Genomic DNA, 15,987 nt, shown 5'->3' on the forward strand with positions numbered 1-15,987 from the left:
TCCCTGCAACCCTGAGGGAGAAGCGGCTTGGAAAATGGATGGATGGATGGATGGATGGATGGATGGATGGATGGATGGATGGATGGATGGATGGATGGATGGATTACTGCTCCGATGCGGATCCACAGCAGAGTTCGATTTTGAGGTAAAACACCGTTTTTACAGTAAATAGCCTTAAACGCTGGAGCTGATGTATAACTCTAATCCACCCTTTAGTCCTGAGCACTTTTTAAGATGAACTTTGATCATTTGGGGACCAATGGACTTCTGAGAGACTGTCAAACACTAAAAAACTCACAAAGAAGACGAACGTTGAGAGACATTTTACAAGAAACTATTGAGCTGTTTTCTCAGAAAAGCCTCCTGACTGAGATGCGAGAAAAGCAGACAAAACGGCTCTTCTTTACATTTTGGTGGCGACCCCTGAGCTAAGCCTGCTAGTAAGGGGTGATCAACGTGTGACCGCTTGCTCTAACTGTCCGGGGGTCAGTCAGGATTGCACAGGTGCCACCAGCCCAGTCGATGGGCTACAGTCTATAGTTCATATCTTTTTGGATTGCCTGAGGCTACAGAAACATTTGTAGGCGCTACAACTATTAGCTACAAAAATCTGTAGTTAGCTACAAAATTTTTTTTTTGCCTAATACACACACACACACACACACACACAGTATGTAAAGTTTCAAGGTGTGTGGTTTGGGACGCAGCCTCACAGTCTAATGTCAACGTTAGTCTGGTCTCAGTCTTGTAATGTCAGAACCTCTCAGTGTTAATCGTAATGTAGATTGTTTTGTTGTCTCATTTCAGCAGAATGCCATATATATATATAATAAAACCATCATTGGCATCGCCATTAGCTTGGGCATTCTTGTTTGCATGCCTGTTCCACTTTAAGTGATGCAGCAGTTATATCCTGGTGCACGATTTAAGGTGGAACAGGAAAATTAGAACAACAACAACAAGCTGACTTCAGCTTCATCAGAGAACACAAGTACGCGCTTCTTCGAGTGTCTCTGTCCTGTTCAGTGCCAGCTTCTCCGCTCAGTAAACACAAACAGTACAATATGCTCAGTTTAAGCCTCTTGAGTCTCTTCGGGATTGTTTTCAAGCAGCTATTCAGCTCTGTGACTTCAGTGGCAGATTCATAGTAGCAAATGTGTCGCCTCAACGTCAAACTCACTCCTACGCCTTTGGGAACAAACCGAGTGTGAAGTTTCCAGGCTAATTTGGCACCTCGTGGAGGCGGAGCTTAAAGCAGGGGGTGATGCTATGCTCACCAGCAAACCTGGTGTTAGCACATGGACGTGACAGACGTTAGCATGGTGAGTCGCGTAGATGTCTGTTGTGTCTGTGGAGAACAAACAACATGTGGTAAAAATAAACATGACGTCTTATAAGAGGAAATCAGTTCTGTTAGTCTGTCTTAGCATTTAGCGTTTAGCTTGTTTTACTTGTATTATCGGTTCTCTGGATGTTAAAAGAACACAGACTAACATAAGAGCACAGTATTCCGTACACTTCAGTATTCCATAACCTCAGTACTCCGTACACTTCAGTATTCCGTACACTTCAGCATTCCGTACACTTCAGCATTCCATAACCTCAGTACTCCGTACACTTCAGTATTCCGTACACTTCAGCATTCCATACACTTCAGCATTCCATAACCTCAGTACTCTGTACACTTCAGTATTCCGTACACTTCAGCATTCCATAACCTCAGTACTCCGTACACTTCAGTATTCCGTACACTTCAGCATTCCATAACCTCAGTACTCCGTACACTTCAGTATTCCGTACACTTCAGTATTCCGTACACTTCAGCATTCCATAACCTCAGTACTCCGTACACTTCAGTATTCCGTACACTTCAGTATTCCGTACACTTCAGCATTCCATAACCTCAGTACTCCGTACACTTCAGTATTCCGTACACTTCAGCATTCCATAACCTCAGTACTCCGTACACTTCAGTATTCCGTACACTTCAGCATTCCATAACCTCAGTACTCCGTACACTTCAGTATTCTGTACACTTCAGTATTCATACAGTATACAAAATAGCGGAAAATAGTGGAATACAGGGGCCGTCCCCAACATGTCCCCCAGTGGCGGGTGGGGAAACACAGGGATGCGAATGTGAACGGGTGGGAAAACTTCCACGACCTGTTTTAAGATTAGACGACCCTTGTTAGTCCCACAGTGGGGAAATTTCAGATCCGCAACCTAACCCATCCGTGCAGTGGCACACTAGGGGGCAGTGAGCACACTTGCCCTATCCACAGTGCCCAGGGAGCAGTTGTGGGTTAGGTGTCTTGCTCAAGGGCACCTCATTCACATCCTGTTGGCTCAGGGGATCGAACCGGCAACCTTCCGGTCACAGGGCTGGTTCCCCAACCTCCAGACCACAACAGCTAAAATGCATTTTAGCACTAAACACACATAAAAGTAATAAACTGTAAAAAATAAAACGTAAAATAAAATATAATGTAGGATATGGGCCCTTTAATGAGCGCAGCCGTACACATGAGGGTGCACAGAGATCAGCTCAGGCTGTTTCTTACTGCAGGTGGGGGGGGCGCCTGAATGTGCACGTGCAGCATGTGGTGCATTGTGGTAAAGGTGACAGGGGAGAATAGCTGGGTCTGTGAGGGGAGGGGCCCACATGGTGGAGGACGAGAGTGCAGTCCAGTTGTTTCTGAACAAAGCGCAACCAAGTGTGTGCCGATGTGCGTGAGTGACCCTTAAAAGGACAGCCGGTGTGTCCTGTGTGATTGTGTGTGTGTGTGTGTGTGTGTGTGTCTGTGTCTGTGTGTGTTGGGGGGGCGTCGTATCACACCTGAATGTCCTCTGGGACCAAGAGAGAAACAGCAGCAGCTACTTCTTACAGCACGGCTCTCTTTTCCTTTCTCCTCATCATCTCTCTGTTAAAAAAGCCAATTAAAGGTTTGTTGCTAATGACGGTTTCCATGGTAACCGTGGCTACACGCTCATGTAAAGCTGCGTTCTCCTGGAGAAACCTCAAACCCACCACGTCCAAAATAAAGCACCGCAGGCTGGGCAACCATCAGCTACACTCACCATCCACTGCACTGCATCTTCTGAGCGCAGTTACATTTTTAAGAGATGTGAAGGTTGGATTTTCACATTTTTATTGTATTTTACCCCCCCCCCCCCCCCCCCCTCGTCCCCCGGGACTACTGTCCAACTTCTTTTCATCTCTTGCTATTAAACAGGCTTCTTTCGTTACTGCGCCTTTAGAACAGCGACAGCAGGACACAGTCTAGTCAGTAATCCAGTTCAGAAAACAGTTCAGATCCTGTGTTTATCTCCATTTAAATGCCCAGTGTAGCCTCTTCAACTCCTCGGGACCACCGGTGGCTCCAAAACGCACTTCATGTTCCTCATAACATTCATATTCCATAAGCTCCGTTCAGAAGCTGGGCGTCGTGTGAGGCTGTAGCTCTTCTCTCCAGTCTAATAGACGGTGATGTCATTTTAAACCCTTATAATAAAAGAAGCTGAAGTTTGTTTTTCTACTGAAAGTCGACCCGTTTTTCCCCAAATCTGGGCTCTAAACTTCTGTTCTGTTCATTTGAGCGAAACTTTAACAAACAAACAAACAAACAAATAAATAAATTAAAATGTACTTTGACTTCATGCAGTTACTGAATAATTTGCCTTACGATTTGGCCACGTAGATTCGTCGTCGTAGTCGTGGGCTGGAGATTAGGGAACTGGCCCTGTGACCGGAAGGTCGCTGGTTCGATCCCCAGTGCTGACAGTCCTTGAGCAAGACACCTAACCCCCAACTGCTCCCCGGGTGCTGCGGATAGGGCTGCCTACCGCTCCGGGCAAGTATGCTCACTGCCCCCTAGTGTGTGTGTGTGTGTGTGTGTGTGTGTGTGTGTGTGTGTGTGTGTGTGTGTGTGTGTGTGTGCGCGTTCACTAGTGTGTATGTGGTAAATGCGGAGGTGAAATTTCCCCGTTGTGACTAATAAGGGTCACTTAATTAACTTACAAGTGAAATAGTGGCATATCTGAGGGGCCCAGGGTCTCCTGAAAATAAGGCATGTGTGACTGTCACATGTGAATACTTCAGAATTGCAATTGTAACAGAAATTGACCCAAAATATCTAAAAAAAACCCAAAACTGTTAAGACATGCAGTAAAATCTTGGCTGGAACAGAAACTGAATTGGTCTTTTTTTAATTGACATTTTATTGATGCATTCTCCCTCTCTATCTTCTTTCTTTCTTTCTTTCTTTCTTTCTTTCTTTCTTTCTTTCTTTCTTTCTTTCTTTCTTTCTTTCTTTCTTTCTTTCTTTCCATTCCTCTCTGTTGCTTTTTTGTATCAGTTTTTCTCTTCTTTTCTCTGTATCTTTCCCCTCTTTCTCCTTGTCTTTTCCTTTTTTGTATCCCTCTCTTCTTCTATTTCCTCTCTCTCTCCATCTCTGTAATCTAATTATTTATATCTCTTTTCTCTCTTTATCCTTCTCTTTCCTTTTTTGTATCTCTCTCTCTCCTTTTCCTTCCTGTTCTGCATGTCTCTTTCTCTCTCTCTCTCCTCCGTCTCTCCTTCCTCCTCTTTCCTCTTCCTGTATCTCTGTCCTCTTTCTCTTCTTTCGTCCACCCCTCCTCCCTCTTCCTCTCCAGGTGGGGTCACACGCGTGTCCTCTGTGAGGAAAGCAGGGAAGGAGTGAGGGTGAAGGGAGAGGAATGGAGAAGCAGACGGAGGAAGAAAGAGAAGAAAGGTGATATTTTGGCTGAGCTCTGTGAACAGACCAGGCCGCCCGAAGTTTAAAGGAACAGTTCCATCAAATGTGTGCATAATAAGAATTCATAACCGTTTCATGTAGTAACTTTCTGTGAAGGAGCTTTTAAAGGTGGACGTCTGGTTCCTATCAACACCACTGTGAACAGATCTGACTTGGTAAGTTTCTCTAGAACAGAACGTTTCACACCGAACTGCTCTGAACGAATTTGTTTACATCCCATTTAATTATGCCACCAAATTCTGAAAATTGGTGGAATTCCACTTTAACACTACAGGCTGCATATTATGATTTTGCCATACAGCACAAATATAGCCTGTCCTAAAAACCAAAAATACTACATTTTATGTTGATGCTAAAATAGTGAATATATACGTTTTTCTTTGGGGACTATTTCACCTCACAACACCCTGCATGTATCCCTTCACCATGAATTGATGTTTTAATATATACATATAATATAGAATCTTAATATAAATACATTTCAGGCCAGAACCTTCTGAAATCTATCATAAAACAAAGTATCAGTATTCATAGCCATTCCCTGTAGTAGCTTTCTGTGAGGGAGCTTGTAGAGGCGGACGTCTGGTTCCTATCACCACCACTGTAAAGAATTCTGAATGACTTTGTTTACATCTTAATCATTTAATTCTGCAGAAATTCAGCAGAATTCTCTTTCTCATCTCTTGAAGATGTAAACAAAGTCATTCAGAGCGGTTCGGTGTGAAACGCTCCGTTCTAGAGAAACTTACCGAGTCAGAACCGTTCACAGTGGTGGTGATAGGAACCAGACGTCCACCTCTAAAAGCTGCTCACAGAAAGTTCCTACATGAGGTGGTTCTGAATTCACTGCCTGGTGACTGAGGCGCTGTTTAATGACAGTTTTGGCCCAAAACATGTATTTAAATCCAGTCTTGGTGGAGGGATACATGCAGGGTGTTGTGAGGCAAAATAGTCCCTCCTGTAACTCTTTGTAACTTGGTAAGAATGTTTTATGAGCATATTCATAAACTCTAATGATGCTTCAGCTCCAACAACATGGCTTGTGCATGACTAATAAGCACTTACAATATAATAAATGTGTTTATATATAAAGACATTATAAACATTTCGATTTCCATCACTGAGGGATTCAAGGAAAGTATTTTAAGTAACTTAGTTGTAAATAAATGATTCATTAATAAATTCTCACTAAACAGAACCATTGCCTTTACTAAAGAACCATCTTTTTGAAGAGTGTGGTTACGTACAGGTTATAGCCTTTTAGAGGGCGTTGTATTGGATAATGATCATTTTTACAATAAGTCATATACATATTAATATATAATACAACATATTAACTGATTTCAATTATTCATGCCTTATTAGAATTTATAAGCATGCAAAGCATTGTTACTGAGATAAATATAGATATAAGCACAGTCATAACTATGAATGCAGGCCTCAAAGAAAGTGTTACCATCAACATTACATCTAAAAACTGAGAAGATCTCATTTTTCACAGCATGAAGTTTTGAGATCAGGTCTGGATTAAAGGAGCTGATTCCACATCAGGTCGGATTTAAGGTCGGCTTAAAATCCATTCTGACTGGAGCAGCGGCAGCGTCCTCCAGGGCAAGCACAAACACTGAGTCACTGCATCTGTGTGTGTGTGTGTGTGTGTGTACATTTAAGCATGGGATTAAGATAACCTAAGATTGTTGTCCACAGGACACTTTTTAGAATGGGGTTAATATAACCTGGGATTATTTGTACAGTACATTTTTTAGTAAGGGATTAATATAACCTGGGATTATTTCAGTATATTTTAAAGCAAGGGATCAATATAGAATGGTATTATTTCTACAGTACATTGTATAGCGTAGGATTAATATAACCTGGTATTATTTCTACAGTTTGTTTTATAATATGGGATTAATATAAACTGGGATTATTTCTACAGTATATTTCATAGCATGGGATTACTATAACCTGGGATTATTTCTACAGTACATTTTATGGCATGGGATTAATGTAACCTGGGATTATTTCTATAGCTTCTTTTATAGCACAGGGTTATTATAACCTGGAATAATTTCTATGGGATATTTTATAGCACAGGATTAAGAAAACCAGATTTTTTTCTATGCTTCACTGTACAGCTGTTAAAAGCATTGGGATCTTTATTGATGAGGGAGCTTGCAGTCCATAAACATTACTGGCGTGGTGGACATTACTGCACATCACCCCACCCACCCATAATAAAGCTAATCCAAACTGATTAGTGCCAAATTTGCCTAACCAAGTCGACTACATGAAAACATGTTAATTTATACACTTTATACAATTTATACACTCGCCACACTCATACCTGCACCTCCCAAGCTGGGGGGTAAAAGTGCTCCAGGTTTTTTACAGAGCTTTGCCCCGAGAGTGAAGGAGAAGTGGATTAGCACCCACTGCTGAGCAGGCAGGATCGATCCCACTTCTACTTTTTTTAAATGTCAAGCGCTTTTTCTTCATCTGCCTCCAGAGGTTTTCCTATCCATGAGTGGAATAACAGAGCGAGCCTCACTCTCACTCTAACGCAGCCCACAGCCAAACATACACGCCGTGCACTGACTCTGCAGCTCCGCGAACAAAAGCACAACGCTTAATTGTGCCCGCATATCGATGCGGCAGAAGGAAAGACATCAGGCCTATTCACACCATTCGGGCCAGCTCCACTGTCTGTGTTGTATAGATGTGTTGAGAATCTGTTGTCATGGTTGCAGCTCATGCTGCTCATGGCCAAGCACAAAAACATACAGCAAACAACACGCTGGCTATAAAAATGCAGAAGTCCAAATCAAATGTGGGGCCATAATGTTGAGGACCTTAAGGCTACACTCACATTACAGGCACCCAAATCCAATTTTTTGCCCAAATCTGATCTCTCTGACACGCTGGTTCACACTCGTTTGGGTAAGTGATTCAAATCCGTCATTAATGTGATGAACCGCTGTCCTGAACTGACCCTCATGAGCTCCTCCGACTCAGTAACGTCACGTGACTGAATCACTGCATCGTCAGCAGAAACTAACGAGCAGAACGAGCTTCGCTGAGAAGATCATTAACTCTGATCACCTCTCAGCTTCATTATTAGAGCCAGACGGAGGAGAAGAAGGTGAGATGAGCTGCTTTTCCACCGTTTACAGGCTTTACCGGCTGTTCAGCGCTGCTGCCAGAGTAACTCTGAATGATGGTCACGCGCAGTGGAAAACAAGCACGTGAATTCCGATCTGAGCGTCACATTAAAGTTCAGATTCGAAAAGATCAGATTTGCGTCCACACAGCCCTGAAAACATCAGATCTGAGTCACATTAGGGCAAAAAATCGGATTGGTGACACTTCAGCCTGGTAATGTGAACGTAGCCTGTGACAACCCGTGACTGTTTATAGACGTTTCAAGCTCTTGGATTTATATGGCTCTGAGGTTTTTGTCAAAATTGAGTTATTCCCATTCTAATTCTGTGATAAGGTTGTCATAACGTTATGTGAGGTGTTTCTAAGTTGTGTGCATTTTTTGACTCTTCATCTAGAAAACAATCAGGTTCTATCCCCAATGCCAAACTCTAACTGGAGGGCAGTCGTGGGCTGGAGGTCGCCGGCTCGATCCCCTTGGCTGACAGTCTATGACTGAAGTGCCCTTGGGCAAGACACCTAACCCCCAGTTGCTCCCCGGGTGTTGCGGATAGGGCTGCCCACTGCTCTGGGCAAGTGAGCTCACTGCCCCCTAGCGTGCATGTATGTGGGTGTTTCACTGCACGGATGGGCTAAATGCAGAGGTCCAATTCCACAGTGTGCAAACACAGAGACAAATGGTTGTTATTTCTATTCTGTAATTCATTTAGTTCTGTAAGGTTCTATGTATGAGCCAATCAGCACTTCGAATGCACACAAGAGGACCAATCAGGTTTGTCGTGCCGCTGCAGTTTATAAAGTTTATAAAAGTTTCTGAAACACGAAAACGTTGCTGCAACTCTGCCTGTCATCTTACAGCTCATTAAAAAGTCTGACTGTCTTAATATTTTTAAGTATTAAAGTATTTTAAGGTCATTAAATAGTGAATATTTGAACTGAGCTCTTAATTACAACATCAACATTAATGTCATTCATTCTTAAATCTTTTCTTTTTCTTCTTTCTCCCAATATAAGACATTGCAGCTCATTAGGGTCCCATTTCTGATATAAAACTAAACCTAATATAGTCTTTAGACTGACCAGCCACACTGACCTGCCGGGACAGTTTATTACAGTAGCTGCTGTCTAACTAAAGGACACTTAAAGTAATAGCTTATGCTTAAAACTGACCTCTGCACTGGGTGAAATATTTAGCCCTGACCTTAAGGCTTAATGTGTGATGCAAAGAAAATGATGTTTTGTCCTAAAACAAGAAATAAATGTGATAAAAAAAAAATAATAAATAATATAAATGTCTGTCATAGAAAGCATTAAACTGAACTTGAATCAGACAGACATGGACACTCTGCTACAACACCAAATTCAATGTTTTAAAATCACTTATATTTTAAAGTACATAATAAAAAACTCCTTTAAAAATGTGACAAGGTTTTGGTTTTGTACATTTAGGAAAAAGATCTGGGTGTCTGTGAGTTTCATGTGTTAAAGAGATCATCACTGTGTTGAATGTTGGCACCCAGTGTGACTGCCTTTCAGTGGCAGTTGTCCCTCTCCTTGTCCTCTTTTTTAGTGTTAGAACAAAACCATCCCATTCAAATTTACGTTAAAATCATGGTCTTTTATTTCATTCAGAAGATTTCTCACTTTGTTTAAAGCCAGTAGCCACACACACACTAGCAAACGATTAGCCTGTTTTTTGGGTTCCTGATAGATGAACAACAAAATGATTTCTACATCCTGAGGACACTCGGTCCCCAAACAGGTCTAAATACACATGCACTGTGTGATGTAAGTAGTGTAGAGTGGGATTCATGCTCCATTATGTTTCTGCTCCTGACGCGTCTGAACTAACCTCTGCAGAACGAAGCCATTCGGAACAGCAATAGTAGCCATAAAGACCGCATAGCAGGACAGAAATACAGCTGAGAGAAGGATAGATAGATAGATAGATAGATAGATAGATAGATAGATAGATAGATAGATAGATAGATAGATAGATAGATAGATAGATAGATAGATAGATCAATAGATAGACAGATAGACAGATAGATAGATAGATAGATAGATAGATAGATAGATAGATAGATAGATAGATAGATAGATAGATAGATAGACAGATAGATAGATAGATAGATAGATAGATAGATAGATAGATAGATAGATAGACAGACAGACAGACAGACAGACAGACAGACAGACAGATAGATAGATAGATAGATAGATAGACAAGCAGTGAGATAGATAGATAGATAGATAGATAGATAGATAGATAGATAGATAGATAGATAGATAGATAGATAGATAGATAGACAAGTAGTGAGATAGATAGATAGATAGATAGATAGATAGATAGATAGATAGATAGATAGATAGATAGATAGATAGATAGATAGACAAGTAGTGAGATAGATAGATAGATAGATAGATAGATAGATAGATAGATAGATAGATAGATAGATAGATAGATAGACAAGTAGTGAGATAGATAGATAGATAGATAGATAGATAGATAGATAGATAGATAGATAGATAGATAGATAGATAGATAGAGTTTTGGAGCGACGTAGAAACCGACTACATGCTTCAGTAAATGAAGGATTTAAGTATTCATCATTTTCTAGATGAAGTATGTTCATATTTTCAGGTAAAGTGCTGCAATATTTTTTTTAAAAAGCCTCGACATGAAGTTTTACATTCTGTTTATGTCACGTCGTCTTTGGTTGATTTGAGTTTATTGGCTGGTTGAAAAGCAGAAATCTGATTACTGCCTGAGTCATTAGACCTGCAGTTTCCCCATTATCTGATTACATAAGTCCACGTTGATTATCGACAAAATCTGATTTTCTGCAGTTATTGGATTATATATATATATAAACTCATTTGTATATAAGTACTCTCAGGGTATTAAGGACCCTAAGTGACTACTTATACCACTCATAGCAACACAGCCAGCAGACCATCTCCAGCTCAGTTGCCGCCACACTTTGCGCCTGCCTGTGCCTTTGGGACTGAGCTACCATCTCTGTGTCCCACCATGAACTCATGCTAGATAATACATAACATGAAAAATGCATCAGCATGCTTCACCATGAGTCTCACATACACGCTTTTATGCAACCTTCTAACTGCAGCTCTACACCGTTCATGCCGGCACTGAATCAGAGTCTGACTCGAGTTTATTTGCCGTGTGTTACAGCATCTGTCCACCCACACAATCACACATCTCAGTTCCCATTAACCACAGACATGGCATGACGCTTCAACCAGGCGTGTGTAACTCTCCTGCACGCTGAGTTCAGGGGAGCAGAACGTGGACCTAATGCATTATTTATATTCGCTGCAGTTCAGATGCCAATGTTGGCCCTTTCAGTGGCACCTATACACCGAGACTGTAAACATATCTCCACCACGTAACCCGAACAGTCTTCCGTTTTCGGGACTGCACTTGTGGCCAGGTCAATTCGATTAGATTGGATTGGATTTTCTGCAGACCCAGTTTAACAACATTCAACTATACTTGGCCTCTGTGGACGGAAAATACATATAACGGTGAAACCAACAGTGTATTGATCATAACTGGAAATTCCAGCTGCATCGAGTCGAAAGGAGGCTCGTGCTTTTCTCGGAAATGAAGAAAGCAAAAGCAGGAATGCTCGGTTCTATGATCAACGAGACCTGAGAACACATTACAGGCTGGTGGTGCCATGTAATGTTCAAGAACGTGGGTCATTCTACAGAAACGTCCAGTTTTGTGTCACAGGTGTACATCGAGAAACATGTTTGGGTTACGATTTATTTATATTTCCAAATTAAACCGTAAGCTATTTGATCAGTTACACCTTCTTGAGCATCAATTTAGCAATGTTGGTTTATAAATCAATCATATTGAATTCCAGGCCATATTTTGAAGAAAACTACATTTTCACTGCAATAATCTGTACATGATGATGAAATATATGATTCATGACCAAGAAAACAAATGCCAAATAAATATTATACAATATTCAGTCAAAGTTGTGGTCCCCGGGAGTCGAGTCACTGGTGTCACTGCGTCTCTTATTTCGAAATAAAAGTCACGCCGATGACGTCACACCTTCCTTTGACCTGTTTTCTGAGGATCTATGGAGAAAAGCTCATGGTGAGTCCACTGTGTCTTTCGGTTCTCAGAGATTTTCTTTTAGCTCAGGATCTCATATGAGGCTTTTAGCTGACGTCACCGGTGTCACCTGCTTTATTCTTAGACAACCCCGAAAACATAGAATACAAATGGATTAAATGACACATTTTAGTGGATTTTCCGTGACATGTGGTTTGATTTTCTGTAGCAGCCGTTTTGTAAAATGCGTTTTTTATTAAAAATGTCTTTGGTGTTACCTTTATTACGTGTAACACCAATGACGATCAGTAACACCAGGGACTCCTATGGATAGCTAGAGAAGTGGACATTTCTGTAGAATGACCTGGATGTATAAAACAATTTTTTTGTCAATGCCTTATTAATTGGCAAGTCAATGTGGCTGTGCGTGAAATGTCACACTGTGGGCATTGGTGCAGGTTATCACTGCATTTAGTGGTAAATATCTGATAAGCAGAAAGTTCACTGGCTGTTTTAAGAGTGCCAGCAAGCAGAGTTAACAGCGTGGCTACTGTAGCATGGCTTCAGTTGCTGTGAAGGACACTCGCCTATTGGGGAGCACTCATGCCCATTGAGGTCTTTACAGAAGGATTAATGAACTCATCACTGTTACTGCAGACACAGCCCTACAGGTGTGTAAAAACCAACCAAAATAGACCGGAATGACCACGAACCTCCAGAAAATGCCACGAGCAGAAGATGAGCTAGATTGATGGACTGGATCAGTACAGCACTGCACATCTCCAGAGCTCAGAACATTCCGGTGTGTGGTATGTTATAGTTGATACGTTCCAATCCTCACACTTCTGTGCTTCGCCTACTTCACTAATGAGTGCACTTCTAAAGGTGTATGTGCTGTTTTTCCACACTATTTAGTGAGCCAGTATGCCATTCAGGACGAGGTGCTAGTAATGCAGCGGGTAATCTCAGCTGTTTAGATTTCAGCTTTCATTTGTTATCCCTACAACAACCAATCAAACAAGATCAAAAAACTCAACCTCACAGCTTCACAGATAGCAAGAGCCATGCATTCAATACTCAAGCAATGACAAGCAAATCTTAGTTTCCTCAAACCAGAGCAGATGTGAGAGTAAATATAATATTCGGCGTAAATATTAAGCCATCTCTTGTTTCATCGTCTTCTTTTTTAACCCCTTAAACTCTAAAAGTCTGTATGTCAGCCCAGACTCCAATTCCTCACTTTAACTGAAGAGCTTAAACATTCCTTTCAAAGTAGACACTGAATTCAAAGTACATAATGAGTCATTCATAGTAGATACTGAGTAATTCATAGTAGATACTTAGTGTAGATACTCGATAATTAAAAGTAGATACTGAACATTTTATAGTTGATACTGAGCAATTCATAGTAGGTACTGAATAATTCATAGTAGATAATGAATAATTCATAGGGATACCTGAATAATTTGAAGTAGACACTGAACGTAGATACTTGGTGTAGATACCCAATAATTAAGAGCTGATACTGAACAATTTATAGTTGATACTGAATAATTTGAAGTAGATACTGAATGTAGATACTTAGTGCAGACACTCAATAATTTATAGTTGATACTGAATAATTCATACATACTCAGGAATTAATAGAAAATACTGTATAACTAAAAATAGTCACTAAATAATTAAAAGTAGATACTGAATAATTTATAATACTTGTACAATAATTCACAGTAGATACTCAAAAGTTCATAATAGATGCTCAATAATTCATAATAGATACTGAGCAGTTCAAAGCAGTTATTTATTAATTCATGGTAGATACTGGATAATTCAGAATAAACCTTCCATAATTCATAGGAAATACTGGAAAAATCAGAGTAGATACTGAACAATTCATAGCGGTTAGTAAATAATTAGTACAAGTTACATAGTAAGTCATAATACATACTGAATTAGTGGATAATGGATAATTCATAGTAGATACTGTATAATTCATAGTAGATACGGAATAATTCATAGTAGATACTGAATAATTCATAGTAGATACTGAATAAGTCATAATAGATAATGGATAGTTCATAGTAGATATCAATAATAACATTTAATAATCAAGATTTATCCTTCAGACTTCAACTCTTATAATATATAAAACTTACATATACATTTAATAAATTAATTATTATAAAAATTATTTATATTTTAAGTTGTATTCAGTAACAACATGGAAAGCAGTGCAAACTGGCTTTTCTCCTAAGTTATAGAAGTGAGAAGTGGATGTGTGGGCATACCGGGAGCTCCTGGCCATTTAAGAGGTCAGTGAGTGGACAATAAGCCTGCAGTCTCAGACATTCATTCCTCTGCGTCTTTATCAGGCGTCTTACCTTTCGTCAGCGTTCCTGAGACGAGTCTTTGGAAAGACTGGATGAGCTTGAGCACCCCCTGTCTGCAGCGGCTGGTACAGCCAGCCATGGTGAGTGTGAAGGGGGTTGAGCTGCCCCCTCTCCCCCTTCTAACAGATCCTACACACTGCAGAAACCTCCTTCTGCTGGAGACCCTTTGCTGGGTTCGAGTCTGAGGGCAGTCCCATATGGAACGGGCTGCGGTTTCCCCTTAAAAGTCCACGGAGCTGTTTATTTCAAATGGCTTTCATTAGGAAAAGGAAGGCTTCTTCAGGAGCTTGGCTCAGTTCTTCTGACGCGTGGTCAGAAGGTGCACTCTTAAAGTCCAGTCGATAATGTCCACTGCTTTTCTGGCTTGTTTGATGATCCGTCATGAGCAAACACACCCGCTCAAAGCACACACACCTCACACGCTCAGTCTGAAGCCTCGTCTCTCTCCAGATGGAGGAGGGAGCGTGGAGGAACGCCTGCTGACGGAAAGTTCTTCTGGAGAGGAAAAGTTGGTGTGCTGCAGGCTGCCAGAGGTGTTGAATTATTGAGCGGCTGGAGAGGACGTGCTCGAGACCCATGCACACTCACGCACCTCTCCGCTCCGTAAGAGTCTGGTGCCCATGAAGACGAGCACCAGTCTGGTCTGGATGATCTCCTGGGCTTTGCTGGGTGTTCTCCTGGGCTCTGCTGGACGATATCCTGGACTCTGCTGGATGGTTGCTGCCAGAGGTTGCAGGTTATTCTACACCTAAGATGTTCACTCACCTTTTAAATCTCTTGTGGCTTTTATTCTTCTGTCAAATGTGACATAACTGTAATCTGAAGTAACCTAATCTAATGTAATCTAATGTAGTCTAATGTAGTCTAATGTAGTCTAAGACATTGTGAGCTGAGTGGCTGAAAGCTTCGAGCTGCTGCAGCAGAACCGGCTGCTCCTTCCAATAGATTCCTGCAGCACTGAATGAGAGATACGAACACGCTCTCTCTCTCTCTCTCTCTCTCTCTCTCTCTCTCTCTCTCTCTCTCTCTCTCTCTCTCTCGCTCACAAACACACACACACACACACACACTCTATCTCTCTTCGCCCCTCCCTCTCCTCTTCTTCCCCCTCTTGTTCTTGTCTCTCTCTTTTCTTTTAAATTTGCTCTCTCATGCTCTTTATTGTCCTGCACCTCTCTCCCCTCTCCCTCTTTCTTTCTCTCTTTCTTTCCATTCTCTTTCTCTCGTGTTCTCACTTTTTCTTGCTGTCTTTCCGGATCTCTCACTCTCTCTCTCTTTATCGCTCTTTCGGCCCCTTCTTTCTCACCATCTCTCTCTTCTCTATCTTTCATTCAAGCTCTTTTGTTCTCTCTCCCTCACTCTCTCCTTATCAGTTTCACTCTCTTGCTCATCAGTCCTGTCCGTTCTCTTCTTCTCTCTCACTCTTTATCTCCCTTTACTCTTTCTATTTCTCTTTCATTTGCTTTCTTTTAATCCCCCCCCTCTCTCTGTCTCTCTCTCTCTCTCTGTCTCTGTCTCTCTCTCTCTCTGTCTCTCTCTCTCTGTCTCTCTCTCTCTCTCTCTC

General features: G+C 41.3%; 1 protein-coding gene across 1 annotated transcript in view; it reads right to left on the reverse strand.

Moving 5' to 3' along the window:
* The window catches only part of kcnip1b (Kv channel interacting protein 1 b), a 60,596-nt gene extending 45,229 nt beyond the window's left edge, over window positions 1–15,367 (reverse strand). Inside the window, exon 1 of the mRNA XM_017725790.1 lies at window positions 14,415–15,367. Coding sequence (XP_017581279.1) covers window positions 14,415–14,502 — 88 coding nt within the window. The 5' untranslated portion in view covers window positions 14,503–15,367. The remainder of the gene's footprint in view (window positions 1–14,414) is intronic.
* Window positions 15,368–15,987: the final 620 nt, after the last annotated feature.

Source organism: Pygocentrus nattereri, chromosome 18, assembly GCF_015220715.1.
Source record: "Pygocentrus nattereri isolate fPygNat1 chromosome 18, fPygNat1.pri, whole genome shotgun sequence".
Classification (NCBI taxonomy): domain Eukaryota; kingdom Metazoa; phylum Chordata; class Actinopteri; order Characiformes; family Serrasalmidae; genus Pygocentrus; species Pygocentrus nattereri.